The sequence below is a fragment of the Danio aesculapii genome, chromosome 25 (assembly GCF_903798145.1).
Source record: "Danio aesculapii chromosome 25, fDanAes4.1, whole genome shotgun sequence".
Classification (NCBI taxonomy): domain Eukaryota; kingdom Metazoa; phylum Chordata; class Actinopteri; order Cypriniformes; family Danionidae; genus Danio; species Danio aesculapii.
The window spans coordinates 6,429,892-6,448,280 of NC_079459.1; the positions used below are offsets into that span (position 1 = coordinate 6,429,892).

General features: G+C 37.2%; 1 protein-coding gene across 2 annotated transcripts; it reads right to left on the minus strand.

Moving 5' to 3' along the window:
- Positions 1 to 807: 807 nt before the first annotated feature.
- LOC130219638 (ras association domain-containing protein 8) lies at positions 808 to 17,650 on the minus strand. 2 transcript variants are annotated; one of them, XM_056452081.1, is made up of 4 exons: positions 17,451 to 17,650; positions 10,520 to 11,484; positions 5,700 to 5,835; positions 808 to 1,596 (listed from the first exon to the last, which is right to left on the minus strand). In XM_056452081.1, exons 1-4 carry the CDS (start codon positions 17,551 to 17,553, stop codon positions 1,475 to 1,477), a joined length of 1,326 nt encoding a protein of 441 aa, XP_056308056.1. In that variant the 5' UTR covers positions 17,554 to 17,650; the 3' UTR covers positions 808 to 1,474. The 2 variants fall into 2 exon arrangements, with proteins under 2 accessions (XP_056308056.1, XP_056308055.1); XM_056452080.1 differs by having other exon boundaries at positions 5,691 to 5,835.
- Between the last annotated feature and the right edge of the window lie 739 nt (positions 17,651 to 18,389).

Sequence of the window (18,389 nt, forward strand, 5' to 3'; positions counted from 1 at the left end):
CACACACACACACACACACACAGTTGAAGTCAGAATTATTAGTCCCCCTCTCAATTTTGTTTTTCTTTTTAAATATTCCCCAAATGTTGTTTAACAGAGCAAGGACATTTTCACACTGGAGAAGTTCACTGGAGAAAGTCTTATTTGTTTTATTTTGACTAGAATAAAAGCAGTTTATAATAAAAAAAACATTTTAAGGTCAAAATTATTTGCCTCTTTAAGCTATTTTTTAATAGTCTACAGAACAAACCATTGTTATACAATAACTTGCCTGATTACCCTAACCTGCCTAGTTAACCTAATTAACATAGTTAATAATTCTGACTCCAACTATATATATGCACACACACACGCACGCACACACACATATATATATATATATATATATATATATATATATATATATATATATATATATATATATACATACATACATATGCACACACACATATATATATAAATATATATATTTATATGTATGTATATATTTATATGTATGTATATATGTATGTATGTATATATGTATGTATATGTATATATATATATATATATATATATATATATATATATATATATATATATATATATATATATATATATATATATTTATACATATAGACATACATTTATAAACAGAACCCTATTTCACAGAGTTAGCAATGAGAGTTGAGCTTAAAATGGCTTTCGATGAATTGTGATAAGGCACTAATATTAATTATATATGTATAATATTATTAAAAGGATAGTTCACCTAAATAATTTCTCCAAATTTTTTTTGTCTTTGCATCTTCCCAAAAAGGCGTCTTCTTTTGTGTTCCACTGTTTATGCAAGTGGGTGGTTGAGAATTACATTTTATCGTGAACTATCCTTTTAGGAGTTAAAAAAAAAACACATTTTCAAGCAATAATACTTGTGTATTTGTTCAAAGCAGTAACATTATATGCATACTACAACAATAACAGCAATAGCAGTCATGCGGTAAAATATTGCAACTAAAATAGGTGATTGTCTTTGGCTCAGCATAGTAAAACGATCATACGGACTAAAAAAACAAACCACAGTATTAAAGAAAAATGGAAATATCACAGGTTTGATCTCTGCTAATGGTAAACGCAGCATGTGAAAATTAATATAAACCATTTCAGAGGCTAAAATAAGAATATAAAAATAAATGTATGGTTCCAATTCATCCTTCATTAATGAGTTTTTATGTAACGAGTAAAGCTAAAAGTAGACAATAATACTATACATGTGAAAATCAGCATACTTTTTGTCATTTAAATTGTACGCAGCTCTTTGTGATCAAGGTCAAGTCTTATCATGGACTTAACGGTTGTGTTCATGAAACCACTGAAGATCTTATCGGCTTTAAAGTAGTATATAATAATAATAATAATAATAAAAATAATAATAAATTCATCCAAAAACATATGGAGAGATTTTGAAATGTTCTATTGAAGTTATTTGTGGTCCTCAAACATATATACCCTCAGGGTTCAGACCAGCAGAGATTGGACTCTGGAGTCCACGGATACTGCCAACCACTGGATGAGATGAACTTGGTCGTTTCAATGAGCCGGTTAATGCAGCAAAGTCTGAGGAAGTGAAAGAAAACAACAAAAATAAGTATCTTAATAAAGATTTTAAGAACTGGCTCATTTAAATATACATACAAAAAAATTACACACAGTTAAAGTCAGAATTATTAACCCCCCATTGAATTTTTGGTCCCACTTTATATTGTGTCCTTAACTAATATGTACTTACATCGAAATTGACAATTCATTAAAATGTACTTATTGTGTAAATACATGTATTTACTGTGTACTTATGCTTGATTAAATACCTATATGTAATTACATCTGTAATTAACTACTGTAATTACATTTGTAAATACACTGATCATCCCTTACACATTAACCTACCCATACTACCAAACCTGTCCATAACCCTACCCCTATCCCAACTCAAGAGCACCACAAGTGTTCTGAAGTACATTGTATTTATTTTTTGATGCAAGTACATAGCAGTTAAGAACACTTAATATAAAGTGGGACCGAATTTTTTTTCTTTTTTAAATATTTCCCAAATGATGTTTAACAGAGCAAGGAAATTTTCACAGTATGTCTGATAATATTTTTTCTTCTGGAGAAAGTCTTATTTGTTTTATTTCGGCTAAAATAAAAGCAGTTTTACATTTTTAAAAAACATTTTAAGGTCAAAATAATTAGCCCCTTTAAACTAATTATTTTTTACGATAGTTTACAGAACAAACCATCGCTATACAATAACTTGCCTAATTACCCTAACCTGCCTAGTTAACCTGAATAACCTAGTTAAGCTTTAAAATGTCACTTTAAGCTGTATAGAAGTGTCTTAAAAATATCTCGTCAAATATTATTTACTGTCATCATGGCAAAGATAAAATAAATCAGTAATTAGAAATGAGTTATTAAAACTATTATGTTTAGAAATGTTGAAAAAAAATCTGCTCTTAAAGAGAAATTGGGAGAAAAAATAAACAGGGGGGCTAATAATTCTGACTTCAACTGTATATAAACAAAAAGAGTGCAGTCTAGACCAAATATTTGCCTTCATCCTTGCTTTAATAGCATTTGCTCATTAGGAGTATCATACTCATATTTCTGCAGTGTCAAGTCAAGTTGAGCTTTATGCTTATTACACTACATGTGTGGACTAAGTTGAACAAAATGACTTGCCTCATAGTAGAAATACATATGAACACTGGATGTAAGAAGAAAAAAAAAACTGGAAAGGTGATCTTAACTGTATATATACTATGAACAGTAGACAATACACATTACCCAAGAAAAAGTTCTTTACATAATACTGTGCAAGATAATGTGCAAAAAGAGTTGGTTACAGTTAAAAAGCAAGTTCAAAATGATATTGTGTCCTTGTAACATGGAGTTTAAGAAAGTCTGGTGCATACAGAGAAAAGAGTGTTAATAAAAGTCGAGTATGTACAGTGCTTAGCATAACTGAGTAAACCCCATTTTGAAAATTAATATTTTTATCCATTTCTCAGTAAATATAGTTAGTGTATTTGGTGCATTTAAACAAAACAGATTTATTAAACAGATATATTTATAAAAAAATTATTTTAGTCACCAAACATATTTAGAAATTGAAAGATAATACAATTAAACTCAAGCAAAATATTGCAAAAAAAAATTACAAACTACTAAATTTCAGCAAAATTTTGTTTTTGCTTCGCTTGATTTTTCCTCTTTTTTAAAATTTGTATTTAATATTTTTCTATAACGGCGGTTCATTCGGCTGTGGCGACCCCAGATTAATAAAGTTGACTAAGCCGAAAAGAAAACGACTGAATAAATTAATAACATAAATTTGGGTGTACTAGTTTTTGGACCGTTATTGTAAGTTATTTTGTTAAATAAGCTCAAGATTTGGCTTCAGTACTGACTAATCTAATGTATATGCTCAAATATAATACTGTAAAGCATCCTATTAAAAATATGAATTTAAAAGAGAGATTTGTGAGGGGTGTACTTATATAAGCTGAGCACTGTACTGATATAGTAACAAACATTTAAAACCGTCTGACATTAACAAATACCACTTACAATGCCAACTCCAACCACAAGGTGGCACTTTGGTTCAGTAAAACAAACAAAAATAGGAATCTGAACTGAGTGGCATCTACAAATAGAAGGCTTGTTGTAACAGTATTCTATGTTTTTTCATTCAGGCTTGACGTCAGTAGGCATGGGCCGGTATAAAATTCTGACGGTATGATAACCTTGGATAAAAAGATCACGTTTCTCGGTATTACTGCTCTAAAATATATTCTTTTTTAATGTCTGGGTAAAAAAAACTAAATATTTTTTCCCTTTTAAACACAATATGTTTTATTTTAAGAAACATTTAAAATATTTTGGAGCAGCAAACACGTCAGGCTAAATAATTCAATTGAATTACTGACTTCTGGGGCCCTATCATACACCCGGCGCAATAACGTGCAAGACGTGTTTCTATGCCGTGTTGCTATTTTCAGACCATAATTTTCTCGATTTACACCATGTTGTTTAAATAGCAAATCCATTTGCACCACTTTGTGGACTCATGGGTGTTCCGGTCTAGATAAGAGGTGTGTTATTTGCTGGCGCATTGCTATTTTGAGGAACTAAAATAGACTGTGCAATAGACCAGCTGAAAGCACGTCTAAAGTCTAGCGCAGAGTGCGTTAGTTGTGCACCTCGCTTACACATTGCTTAATACACACAGGATGAACATCAATACACAAATATCTTTACAAATGAAAAAGAATTAAAAGAAAAAATATTACGAATATTATTATTTTCTACATAAACGTAAAAAACCATTACATCCATGCCTTCTTCATCTTGGGGGCTTTTTTTTTTAGTTTATTTGTACAATTGGCTTTTGTACAAATGCTATTATTAGTAGGGGTATTATTCATTATATGCATATTTATATTTGTTTTATTAAAAACAAGCTTAAATTTGTCCACCTGCCAGGTTTTGGACCATATGGGCATGGCATGTGTATTTGGATATAACTATTTGAACACACTTTGTTATTATTGTTCATTTATTAGTTTGCTGTAAATTAGAACTGAATTTAGAAACAAATCTTTGCGCTTATCAAACAAAATTAATTATGAAGGCTAATGTCTGTGCGACAACAGGTTTCCTTATCCACGATAGAGAGAAAGTGAAAGTAAAGAATGAGGAGGCTCATTCTCTCATTCTCGCGCTGCAGATGCTCTGTTTAACTGTTTTCTCGCTAGTGAAGCGTTCAGTTTTTCCGCTTACAACATCCGCCATGTAAATAGCAAATGTGCCATGGCGCAACACAGCTGACTCTTAAAGGGAATGGGAGATGAAACTCTGGTTTATTCTCAAAACACACCTATAACTCATTAAGAGAATAAGCTCAACCCTGTTAGACCATGCACCGTGGCGCAGAGCATATTTTTCCGATCTTAAAATAGCAAAAGTGGATTCTGACACGCTCTTAATGCTTTTGCACCATGTGCTGTGGACTTTGTGACTAGATCGTTAAAATAGAGCTCCTGGTGTATTTATTTCAAAAACAGATTTTGTTTTACAATTTTAAATGTCATCTGTTGTCCTAAAAAAACAAACAAACAAAAAAAGTAAAAAAAAAAATTGTACACATACCTTAGGAACTGTATTACAGAAAATTTTGACCGTTTTAAAACCTTGACTTTTCCATACCATGGTATACCTTGAACACTGTTATCGTCCCATGCCTGGACGTCACTAAAAAAGAGATCGTTTTTTTCTGTACTAAACAGTGACAGAAAGGACCACTGAGATGGATTCGTCACTGAAGAATGGTTTGAAAAATCAGACTACACGATGATGAGCAGGGCTACTGAATCACCCTTAGTTTTAAAAGACTTTTAACTCTGTCTTGCTTTTTGAAAAGCAAATACCAGAAGTGCCTGCAGTTTTTTTTACTTTTTGACATGTGTAAATAAAGGTTACTTGGCACAAACTGAAACTAGATGTGGTCTTGCCATTAATGACACTTGAAAAACACTCTTATTACGCATATGTTTAAGTTCTAACATCAACCAGACTGTATGGAGCCACTCTGAGCCGCCATAGACTGTTTGATGTAGGTGCTTGGGATATGTTGTCAATAAAAGCGGTACCTTTATCACCTGTTGTGTTACTGGATTCCTCGTCACTGGGCTCAACAGGCAGAACCGTGACTTTGGTGCCAGTTTGTTGGATGAACTGCTGTAGATTTACCTGCCTCAACTCTTTAGTCAGCTGCTCCAGTTCATACTGACTCTCCTGGTGAAAAGAGGGTGGAGAAGGTGCTAATGAAATGTTTGCGTAGCGCTGCAGCTGGCATTCAGCCCACAGCAATGCAATAACAACTGACTGTAAACACTAACCAATGTACTTCCACAAAACTAGCTCATGATTCCGAACACATGTGTCATTTTTGCACGAACAGTGATGTCAAACAGTGAGAATTGTTTTAGGCAGAACCCCATTGATTTTATCTTACCCATCAGATTACGCTACCAACACTGTATTTGAATGGTTCTGAGGTAGGGGTTAGGGAATGGGGTTGGTTAGGGTGATATTAGAGCTTCAAAAGTAACACAATCTAATAGGTAGCATATTTCAACATCAAAATGTGCTACATTTTGAATGGGAGGTAGGAAAATCTGACGGTAGGACAAATCAACAGTACACTGGCATTCATTCATCTTAGTGCCGATTATTTGTGTGTCTACACTCACCGGTCACTTTATTAAGTACGCCTGTCCAACTGCTTGTAATGCAAATTTCTAATCAGCCAACCACATGACAGCAACTCAATGCATTTAGGCATGTAGACATGGTCAAGATGATCTCCTGCAGTTCAGACCGATCACCAGAATGGAGAAGTAAGGTGATTTAAGTGACTTTGAACGTGACATGGTTGTTGGTGGCAGACGGGCTAGTCTGAGTATTTCAGAAACTGCTGATCTACTAAGATTTTCAAGCTCAAGCATCTCTAGGGTTTACAGAGAATGGTCAAAAAATTTCTAGTGAGCGGCAGTTCTGTGGGTGCAAATGCCTTGTTGATGCCAAAGGTCAGAGGAGAATGGCCAGACTGGTTCCAGCTGATAGAAAAACAACAGCAACTCAAATAAGCACTCGTTACAATCGAGGCATGCTGAAGAGCATCTCTGAACGCACAACACACCAACCTTAAGGCGGATGGGCTACAGCAGCAGAAGACCACACCAGGTGCCACTCCTGTCAGCTAAGAACAGGAAACTGAGGCTACAATTCACACAGGCTCACCAAAATTGGACAATAGAAGATTGGAAAAACATTGTCTGGTCTTACGAGTCTCCATTTCTGCTGCGACATTTGGATGGTCGGGTCAGAATTTGGTGTCAACAACATAAAAGCATGGATTCATCCTGCCATGTATCAACGGTTCAGGCTCGTGGTGGTGTAATGGAGTCATGTTTGTATGTTCTTGGCACACTTTGGGCCCATTAGTACCAATTGAGCATCATGTCAACGCCACAGCCTACCTGAGTATTGTTGCTGACCATGTCCATCCCTTTATGACCACAGTGTACCCATCTTCTGTTGGCTACTTCCATTAGGATAACGCGCCATGTCATAAAGCATGAATCATCTCAGACTGGTTTCTTGAACATGACAATGAGTTCACTGTACTTAAATGGCCTCCACAATCACCAGATCTCAATCCAATAGAGCACCTTTGGGATGTGATGGAATGGGAGATTCACATCATGGATGTGCAGCCGAAAAATCTGCAGCAACTCTGTCATGCTATCATGTCAACAAGAACCAAAATCTCTGAGGAATATTTCCAGTCTCATGTTGAATCTATGCAATGAAGGATTATAGCAGTTCTGAAGGCAAAAGTGGGTCCAAGCCGGTACTAACAAGGTGTACCTAATAAAGTGGCCGGTGAGTGTATATTATAAGTCTTATCTAGCCAAACTTTTAACCATTTGTTAAAGCTAAATAACCAGCATGGAAGTTTTGCTGGTTTATTCACTTAATCCTCATCAACCTGAATCAATGACCCAATATTTGGCTGGTTAGTTGTGTTCAGTTAAGCCCTGCTGGTGGATTGAGAAATTTTTGGATGCCTTATAAAAGTGTTAAATGGAAATAATCCCTGCTGCTTTTGACATCACAGCTCAGGCAAGTTGCTAATGAAAGACACTGGATGGCATGTTCATGTGGTGGTGTCAGCTAATCGGTATGTCATGCCAGTCTGATGACTTGTGGTTAACTTTTCTAGAAACTCTTCAGCAGATTTGAAGTCGTCCTCTGATGGGTTTGAATCTACAGTATTTCCGAAAGTCAAATGTGCAGTAATCTTGACCAACCTGCATGAAAACAAGTTTGATCCAATAAAAAAGGACTGTGAGCATTGATGACAATGTTCATTAACCTAATTATATTATATGCAGCATTCTTAACTATGTGAGACTCATGTCTTAATATTTTAAGACATCCAAAAGTTTGCTTGAGGCACTTAAATGGAATCTTAAAGACACGTTTTAACTTGTTTACCTACTGGTATGTCAGAAGGCTTAGCTGAACGTTAATCATACATTTTAAGGTTTCCATATAGATCCAATTTTGATTGTAAGCCCTGTCACATCCAGTGTTGCCAGATATAGCTGACTTTTTCCAGCCCAAAAGCTGTCCAAACTCACCCAAATGCACAAAAATGCCCAAAATATTAGATGAATATTTTATTTGAATTTATTTAAATCTAAATTAACCTAGTTACTTTTACTGTGATATTTTTAATCACAGAGCAATCAACACCAGCAGTCACATATCCACAACATAACTGGATCATATCGAAACACTGGCCTCTCTCACCCACACACTGCACTTAATGTTGTGTAGATTACACTACCTATTAGAGTATGTTTCACTTTTCAAATGGGGTATAAATTCGTCCAACTTGGCTTTTTAAATTCTTTTGAACATGATTAGGTGCTGTTGGTCAATCAGACAAAGCTTAAAATTTTGTCAACCCACCAGTGCAGTTTTTACCCACACAATCAAATTCAAAACCGCCCAATCTAGCAACCCTCAACCTGCGAACATACGCAAAAATTAAAGAACATAATCAGTTTACTCTTGTGATCAGTTCTCCAGAACTGCTTGCTGGAAATAGACAGTGGTAAGATATTCTCAAATCAGAAGCGTCATATTGGTACGGCTGTCAGTGAAGCCCCCATCGATGTTCAAAGGTGAGTAATAGCACTTGTCTTAAAGTTTCTGGGTGTTTTCTTAGACATTCACTGCCTGCTTATATTTATTGTGAGGATAACTTTGGTGATGAGCATTTATCAGTTCGACTAACGTTGGATTATTTAAAGTGTGCAATGTTTACTGCATAAATGCTTCAACCGTTCGGTAAAGAGTAAAACCGTTTGAGTAAAGTTTCATTTACTCAAATGTTTTTGAGACTTTCAAACATGCTCACGATCTGTCATTGACAGCAATCTGGCAATCTCTGTGTACATCATATCAGAGGACGAGGGGCCAAAAAAAACATTTTGAATTTGGACTGCAATACCTAGTTCAACCACTTGGATTCAATCCTACACACTGCACCTTTAAACACTACAGAAGACATTTTTGAAGAAAGCTGAAAGCAATCAACTTCCATTATAGCAGTTTTTCCTCCTATGGAGGTCAGTTGTTATGGGTGTTCAGCTTTCTTCAAAATATATCATATTTTTTTGTTCGACAAAAGAAACTTTTAAAGGTTTATAACCAATTGAAACAAGAGTAATTTTCATCTTGGGTGCTCTATCCCCATAAGGACTGTTAGTTAACTGCAGTGGTGTAAAGTAACAAATTACAAATACTCAAACTACTGTAATGGAGTAGTTTTTCACAGAAATTGTAATTTATTATGTAGTTTTAGAAATGTGTACTTTTGCTTTCCCTTCTGTACTTTTACTCCATTATTTTCCATCAACCTGCAGTGACTACTTTATTTTTTCCTGTCTGTGGGGATTAGAAAAATCAATCCTGTGATTCCTGTCCAATAAAATCGTACACAGAAGGTAAACTGCATCATGATGAACTACCTCAAGACATGGGTGATTTATAATTACAGAAAACTGTTTGGAAGCATTAAAAGTGTCCAAGAAGATGTCCAAAATCTTTACACGCTATGATCCAGAGACTGTTTAGATGCATGTCACTGATGGGAAGATGACAGGTGTTTACTGTATAATGACCAAAATGGCGTTAAACACCCAGCAGGTACAGGATGTCAACAAGACGTCAGATTGATGTTGTACCCCAATGTCATGGGGATGTTGCATTTTGTTTGGAAATTAAAATCGACTTGACGTCAGAACCCAACGTCAGGCTGATGTCAATTTCCAACGTCCAACCTAAATTCAATGTCTAATAATGTTACAGTTTGACGTTGTGTGAACGTTACCACTATGACGTCTATCAGATGCTGGATTTTGGTTGCCATAATACAAATAAATGTCAGCATTTGACAACAATCGGTTGGTTTAAGATGTTGGCTCAACATTGGATTCAGTTTCTAACGCAACCTAAAATCAACCAAATTTCAATGCCATTTGACGTTGTTATTGGACATCAAAATAGAATTGTCCTTAGATACTGGCTAGACATTGAATTTTGGTCACCTGACATCACAAGTTAAATCTAACCTAATATTAACGTTTTATGACGTTGTGTGCCTGCTGGGCAATAAATAAATGCACTACAGAATGTTACGTTTACAGACATCCACAAATTACATGTAGATGCATCAGCTTTTACCAGCGTAATACTCTTGAGTACTTTTGAAAGGTCTACTTTTTACTCATACTTTGAGTAATACTTTTACTCTACTTTTACATTTTTAGGCAAGTAATAGTACTTTTACTTAAGTATGATTTTTCAGTTCTCTTTCCAACATTGGTTAACTGTGACGTACCTGCAGTCTCCTGCATGACTCGGTCAGCGAGCGGTCCACAGCTCTTGAGCTGTTGTCAATCTGGGCTGAGTGTTGAGCCTGAACCTTGAGTTCTGCCTTCGCTCTCTGAAGTCTAGCCTTCACTTCCCCTTCACTAGCCTGCTGGGTCTCTCTGATCTCCTTATGTTGCCTTTGAGTCTCTATCCCAGCCTCCACACCCTGCAGAGACATCAGCCGCTGCTCCAGATCAACCTCACAACCGCGCAGCCGACCGCTCAACTCCTGGATCCGCTCCTGCAGTTGCCTTTCACTCTCCAGTTCAATTTGGAGCTCAGTCGCCCAGAACTCCTCTTCCTCAATCTCCACCTTGTTCCGTCGCACTTGCTTTTCCAACCGTGAAACCTCTTCAGTTAATTTCACAAACATTTCATTATCCTCCAGTCCAACTCTTTTTTCAGTCAACATCCGAAGATCTGCCTCGTACGCCTCCATCCTGCCGTCTAGGACCGAAAGGGTCTCCCTTTGCAGCCTTACCAGTTGGGTAAGATCTTCTATGCGGTTGCCTGATAACCGCGGGGACACTGCTGGTGAATTGTGGGCACTTTTTACTAAAACCTCTCTTTGTCTGGCGCTACTGTCACTGAGCCTGCCTCCACTAAGGATGTCCCTCAGGCTCCGGGGCACACCGGTGAAGGTCAGAGATTTACGGCGTGGCTCCCGTCGGCGCAGGGAACGGTCGCCTGGAGCTCGGAGTTTGGCCATCAGGGGAAGGCTCTGCCGGTGCAGGCCACGCTCGGGTCCCAAAGGAGTCTGACGTTCAGTTGTAGGGTACTCGTTGAGAGAGGGGCCTGTGCGGTGCAGGATAAACTGCACATCACCAGCATACTGACCCCAAGTGTTCAACGAGGCTACTGGACTCTCATGAGGAACAAGGTGTCGCTCTGTGTCCCTCCATTTCTCGATCAGTGTGTAGCGTCCTGTGCGACCTATACAAAAAACAAAGTAAATAAATACAGGGTTAACTCTTTCATGGACCATAAATTCAAGTACTTTAAGGTACTTTTTAAAGGGCATCTATTTTACCCCCTTTTCGAGATTTAAGTCTTTTGTGTCTCCAGAATGTGTCGGTAAAGTTTCAGCTCAAAACACCCATTAGATGCACTCCTAATATGTGTGCACAAGCCACACTCCTCCATTAGAAATAAAAATGCGTAAGATATGAGAACGACCCCAAAAGCAGCTACACTTTTCTTCACATTCAGAAGATACCTTCACTCCTGATCCTGCACAAAAATTCAATTTAGCCCATTTAGGCTGAGTTGGACCACCGTGTTTTTGGGTGCCGGTGTCCATCTCTCTCTGTCACTCTCCAAAACTGACAGGTTTTCTCTTTCTATTGATAACTGTTCCATTTATCCCTCTAAACAGATTAAGAGTCTAGGTGTCATCCTTGATAGCACCCTATCTTTTGATTCTCTCATCAATAACATCACCCAGTCTGCTTACTTCCACCAACGCAACATTAACCGACTCACGCAACATCTTACCCCTCACACCACTGCTGTGCTCGTCCACAGCCTTGTCACATCTCGTTTAGACTACTGCAACTCCCTTCTCTTTGGTCTCACTCACAAATCCCTCCGTAAGCTTCAGTTGGTCCAGAACTCAGCTCCCCGTATCATCACCAGATCCCCTTCTTCTTATAACATCACCCCTGTCCTGCAGCAGCTTCACTGGTTACCCTTTTCGAATGGATTTCAAAATTTTGATGTTAACATTCAAAGCCATCCACAATCTCGCCCCTCTATATTTGTCTGCCCTCATCCACATTTCCGTTCCTTCTCGCACTCTGCGATCTTCTTCCTCCCTCCACTTGTCTGTTCCCTCTGCTCGTCTATGGGCAATAGAGCATTCAGCCACTCTGCTTCCCGACTTTGGAACTCATTACCACCCGCCGTTAGAAACTTTGTCTCCCTCACATTATTCAAATCAAGACTAAAAACCCGCTTATTTAAGATGGCTTTTAATACTTAATTGTATCTGCTCTATTGCTGTGTATATTTTTTATTTTATTTCTCTTGTTGTTTTATTGCTCTTGTTTTATTGTACGGTGTCCTTGAGTTGCCAGAAAGGCACCTTTAAATAAAATGTATTATTACTATTATTATTATCTTTGCGACAAGTATTGTCATAGAATGCTTTCTATTCAAGTGCTTGAACAAGTTGCTAGTCGAGTTAAAAGCAGCTGAAAGTTCTTTAGAGACTGGACATAGACTGACTTTCACAGACATTTTAAAAGTGGGGGGGACGGCTGTATGAGATCATACGTTTATATAATTATTAATCACCTGTTTCTAAATGTTCTGTCTCTAAAAGTGAGGGGGACATATTCACAGCAATATTTTTGTTTTTACACTCAATGGAATCAAAGTAATGCCTGTATTTCCACTTAAAGAAGCAGACACTCTCGTCAGCAACCATTTCAGCTCGCGTTCTCCAGCAAATTAAAACCGCATGCTTATTAACTGACATTGCAGCAGAAAACATTCCCTAAAAGGAGCATTTTTTTCTTCTAAAAACTACATTTATAACTTAAGTAATGCAGTTACATTGACTATAGTAACTGTAATCAAATTACACTAATTTAAAATGTAATTCGTTACATTACTGCGTTCCCCAAAAATGTAATTAGAACACTGTAACACCCAACTCTGCCTATTAGTATTAGACACTTGCAACCATTGACTTCCACAATAGGAAAAACAAATACTATCCACGTCAATGGTTTCCAGCTTTCTTCAAAGCCTTCTTTTGTGTTTAACAGAAGAAAGAAACTCAAAAAGGTTTGGAACGAGTGAAAGATAGCGTAAATGACACCAGAATTTTCATTTGTGGGTGAACTATCCCTTTAAGGAAATTTTCCCAATCCCCCTCCATCCTCTACCACTCATCATTCCTCTCCTTCTCCAATACCATATCATTTGCTAATTTGCAAAAACCACCTCATGCTATTTTTTAATAAAGTTAGGATTAGGTTAGAATTTCTTAGTTTTTTCATTTTGTTTAATTCTTTCTTTATTTTTAATGGTAGCCAGTTAATTTTAGAACCTTTTTACCTCTCCATGAAAACAGATTACTCCCAAACTCTCTTAAGAGTTTTTACTTTCTGGAGAATGAGTCAGATTTTCCATGTCAGCGGGAACTTTGGTTGCGCCAGTTCTTTTCTCAGTAATACAAGAGGGGGCCCGTAGATTATACCAGTCTGAGTGCAGCTGAAAATAGAATCAAACGGTGACGTCAACACGACAGGTTCGAATCAAAAACAAATTGCTCTGGGTCCCACTGATGATGTAATGAACTGAATTATGCTCGGTTAGAGCGTTTGTGCTCTTCCCTGAAACTCCTGAAAATATGCCTGATGTCTTCAGACAAGCTGTTCTGCTCGTCTCAAGCTGCTGAAAGGCCAATACAAGCTCGCAGATACTTAATCTTCTTTTCAATTATAAAATGGATGATGATTACTTAATCAACCTGGGTGCCAGATGGTGTCAGAATTACTCAGAATTTATAGCATCTGTGTTAGCAACTACAGCTTCCATGATTTAAGTCTTCCATACCACTGTTGGGGAATAACAACCCTAAAATAGCAATGCCATTTTTTTGATAACACACATAGTTTTCCATTATTTTTAACAAATTGCAATACCCTAACAGCATTGTTTAATCAGATGCTATTTATTTAGTCATATTGTGTGTTAATCCTTGTGTTTTGGGAAGCTGAGAATCACTTTGGTGAATCTGCTTATTTCATTGAACTACCTGTTCGTTTCAGCCATCGATGTTGTGACAGGATGAAATGATGACAGAATTTTCATTTTTGGGTGAACGATCACTATAACACTAGTTGAAATTATGCGGAAAGTTTACCTTTAATTTGATTTGGTTGTTCGTCTGCATAAAAACAGTTTATGATGGAGCGTGAGGGTGAATTTAGCACTGAAGGCTGGAGGCAGGGTAGGATTTAAACCGCACATCAAGTGCTTTGCACACACCTGGCAACCAGGGCTGCCTCTGTGTTGCATGTCACCAGTGTTGGGGAGTAACTAGTTTCATGCAATGGCGTTACGTAATTTATTTACAAAATAAAAGTAACAGTAATTCATTAATAATTCTGAGAAAAAATGTGTAATTAAATTACAGTTACTTATGAAAATGTTAAAGATTACAAATGGGGTTACATCTAAATATGTTGATTAATATTAATTTGTTGCTTTGCCTCTTTTTGATAAGCACGATGCCTTCTGCTAAGGCCATTAATTAAAGCGCTGCTATTCTGATGCTTTTGATTGGTTTTCCGGTTTGATTGCGGCGCACCACGTCTACCAGTTATCCTCTCTGCCGCTGAGAACATTAGGCTACAACAACCAGTCTGAGAGCTGCAAGTAGTGACGCAACTAGCTCAACTTAATTTCTCAGTAGCGTAGCGGCAGCGTCGCACCTTTATAAATCATAAAGCTTTTTAGTAGCGAAGCTATTTTATTAGTGAAGTTACGCAGTAGCTTCCACACAAGCTACATTTACCAATCACAGATCAATAAGTGACGGCACCGACATCCACAGAGCTGTGAGGCTGGTGTCTAACCGATGAAAGTAAATTCATATGATGGCGAGAATGACAAATTCTTCTTCACCTGTTTTTCGGTGGTCGACATCAAACATTTTGGTGCGTTACTGCCACCTCTCGCTCTGGTCTGTGACGTCGCCAACCAATTAGGCTAACACAAGAAGTTTGCTTGATGGAGAGATGACTGAGGGAGAGGAGTTCTATATATAGTTTACTGTAGTAAAAGCTGAAGTATACTATGGCAATTACTATTAGTTCATTTCAGTTATTAATGAGACTACATTATTTAGTGTAATTCGTTAATGAAGAGTTGTATATATATACACAATATAATGCTTATTCCTAAATATTTCCATTTACTGTAAATGACTATGATATTTTAAATGTGCTGTTATATTCTATAACATGTTTCTGTTTGGTACAGCATATTATTTACAGTAAATAACTGAACTGAACAGTTCTGCCTCATATGTTTCATTGACAGGTTTATTGATCACTAAGATATGATGGACTTGGATTTAAGTTGCTTCGATTTAAACATAAAAATTGCAAAAATAGCTTAGATGTACTTTTTTATTGCAAATGCCACAGAAATCCCCCTGCACAACTAACTAAAGTTTAGGTTCTGTAACAACAGTTAACAATGTTTCTGTTATAAGGTCAGCTTTTGTGGTGGCTGTACTTTAAAATTAAATTAATATAATCTTAATTCAAGTGATGAAAGATTTTGAAATGCTAACAGTAAACAGAGTTAATGTAAGGTCACACTGGCTTGCTTGAAAATGATTTAGTTGAAAATATCTATTAGAATTTTAAAAGTAATCAAAAAGTAATCAGATGTAATCAGTTACTTTACTGTTATTACGTAATTGAAAAGGGTAATTTGTAATCTGTAATCTATTACATTTACAAAGTTACCTCCCCAACACTGCATGTCACTCATTTGCTTGGGCGGGCTCATAATCATGTGTTTGAATAGCACTTTAGATAAGCTTAAAGTCATAATTGTTGTAAACAAATCGAGTTAAGACATGTGGAGTATTCACGTCATGTATTCAGCCGTAATCAAACTATTATCGTCGTGTAGGACTTCAAGCCGCATTTTTGTGACAGGATATTCCATACACACACAGGGCTGTTTTGACACTATTCTCTGCACCTATCGAGACAGTTAAGGACCACAGACACACACCTCTCCCCCAAGTGCGCATTAGGGTTGGGTCAATAGACAATGCCATCTACCATTGCCGATGGCCGATAGATGTCACGATGCTGACCCGGCATCACGATCCTCCGCACCGCCCCGTTTCGCAAACTCGCTTGCGAAAAATACACATTTAGGCCCCGTTTATACTAATACAGCTTAGTTTTAAAATGGCATTTTAGAACGAAAACGATCCACATCCACACTGGCGTTTGATCTAGCATTTCTGAACAGATCTTCGTCCACACTATACGAGTACCACTTGCTGAAAACGCACATCACATGACCACACACACACTGTCATGCGCTCGTCTGAGCTCCAGCTCCTGTAGATGCTTTTAGCAGTGCACGTCGGACAGTTTATCAAGGATGTACCGCTGGATCATGTCAAACGTGATATTTAATTAATCTTGTCTCCATCTAACAACTCTTCTGTCTTTTGAATCGATCAGGTAACGTGTCACAGTGGCAGTACACTGCTTCAATCTTTCGCTTTTACGCTTGTACTTAGTAATTTTAGCGAAAACCTCCGATACTGTTGGTTGTTTCCTGTTGGTTGTGCATCTTTTTTACCAACCAAGTTTGTCGACGCCATTATAACGACACAGATCACTCTGCCTATTCATGCCAGAGTCCCGCAGAAAAAGTGATTGACAGGTGTTAATTTGTGTGGTTATGGTTATGGGTAAAACAACGACAATGCGGGTCAGGTAGTTGAAACGGTAGGCTACAAATAATTAATTCATTATGGGAAAGAATTGTCTAAAGTGACATATTTTAATAAAAGGTATTTTATTTACTAGCTAATAACCTTTTTATTACATATAAAATGAAACTTCTGAACCTATTTAGAGGAGCCTGATAGACAATGCTCGTTTACAAGAAAAGAGGTCTGATGGATTGAGAGGGTTTTGCATCTGAACTCTTCAAATATTCCATCCCCTAAAATGATTGAGGTCATGTCCATGTATTGTGAGATAAGTCGATATATTGATTGTTGTGAGAGGCCTAACTCTATTATGGTTAAACTTTGCTTAAAAATGATGTTAATCATAGAAGCAACATATTGCACAGCACTAATGTGACCCATATTAAATGAACAACTTTATAATGAGACTTCCTACCAATGGCTTGAGCCAGAGCGATGACCACTTCCTGGCAGGTGGTGGCCTCTGTGACCCCACAGACCACACGCTGGACTCCATCAACCCACACCTTCAGCTCCATCCTGGGTTAAACTCTGCAGGGTCTGGGACTGCTGGTCTGTGATGTCATTTCGTCTGGCTTCAGGGGTCCAGCGCTGCAGCGGTCAAACTCTCATAACAACTCTATGAAAAGCACAACACCAGTAAGGAAACACCTGGACAAGATTTAAACACAGCTCACTGTCTTATGCTGATGTCAAAATGTATTGGCATTTTAAAAACCTCTCTGAAGTAAGTTTGATCTTGTATGTCTTTAGTTAAAATTAGTTTTTAAGAAAGACATGTTGGGTGTTCTTTTGTTTTGTCTGCAGTTGGACTATTACACAAAGCTATTCTAACACCATGGGCTCTATATTACCAATCTTTTTATTATTTATCAAAAGTGCATAGTCTAAAGCAGGGGTCACCAATCTCGTTCCTGTATGTATATACATACATATATATATATAATTATTTTTTATAATTATTTTTTAAAATAAAAAGTACCACAATTTAATACAATTGAATACTTCACTATTGTGACAACGTTATAGTACTTACAATAAATTACTGAAGTATTTTTTGAGCACAGCATCACAATTAAAGTTACTGCATCTTAACACGTACTTCTCGAGGTATGGTAACGAGGGATCCTGCTTCAGAAATAACTTCTCTCCCTCAGTCATCTTTCCATCAACAAATTTCTTGTGTTAGCCTAATTTGTTGGCAACGTCACCAACCAGAGCGAGATGAGGCAGTAATGCAACAAAAAGTTTGTTGTCGACCACCGAAGAACAGAAAGGGGAAGAAATAGTCATTCTCACCGTCATATGGATTTACTTTCATCGGCTAGACACCGGCCTCACAGCTCTGTGAATG

Excerpts from the sequence above, each read along its gene's own strand:
- LOC130219638 (XM_056452080.1), bottom strand. The coding sequence starts at position 17,553 with ATGGAGCTGAAGGTGTGGGTTGATGGAGTCCAGCGTGTGGTCTGTGGG. Across the intron at positions 5,836-10,519 it reads AGTCATGCAGGAGACTGCAG|GAGAGTCAGTATGAACTGGA; the intron begins GTACGTCACAGT and ends TCTTTTCACCAG. Across the intron at positions 1,597-5,690 it reads TAACACAACAGGTGATAAAG|ACTTTGCTGCATTAACCGGC; the intron begins GTACCGCTTTTA and ends TCACTTCCTCAG.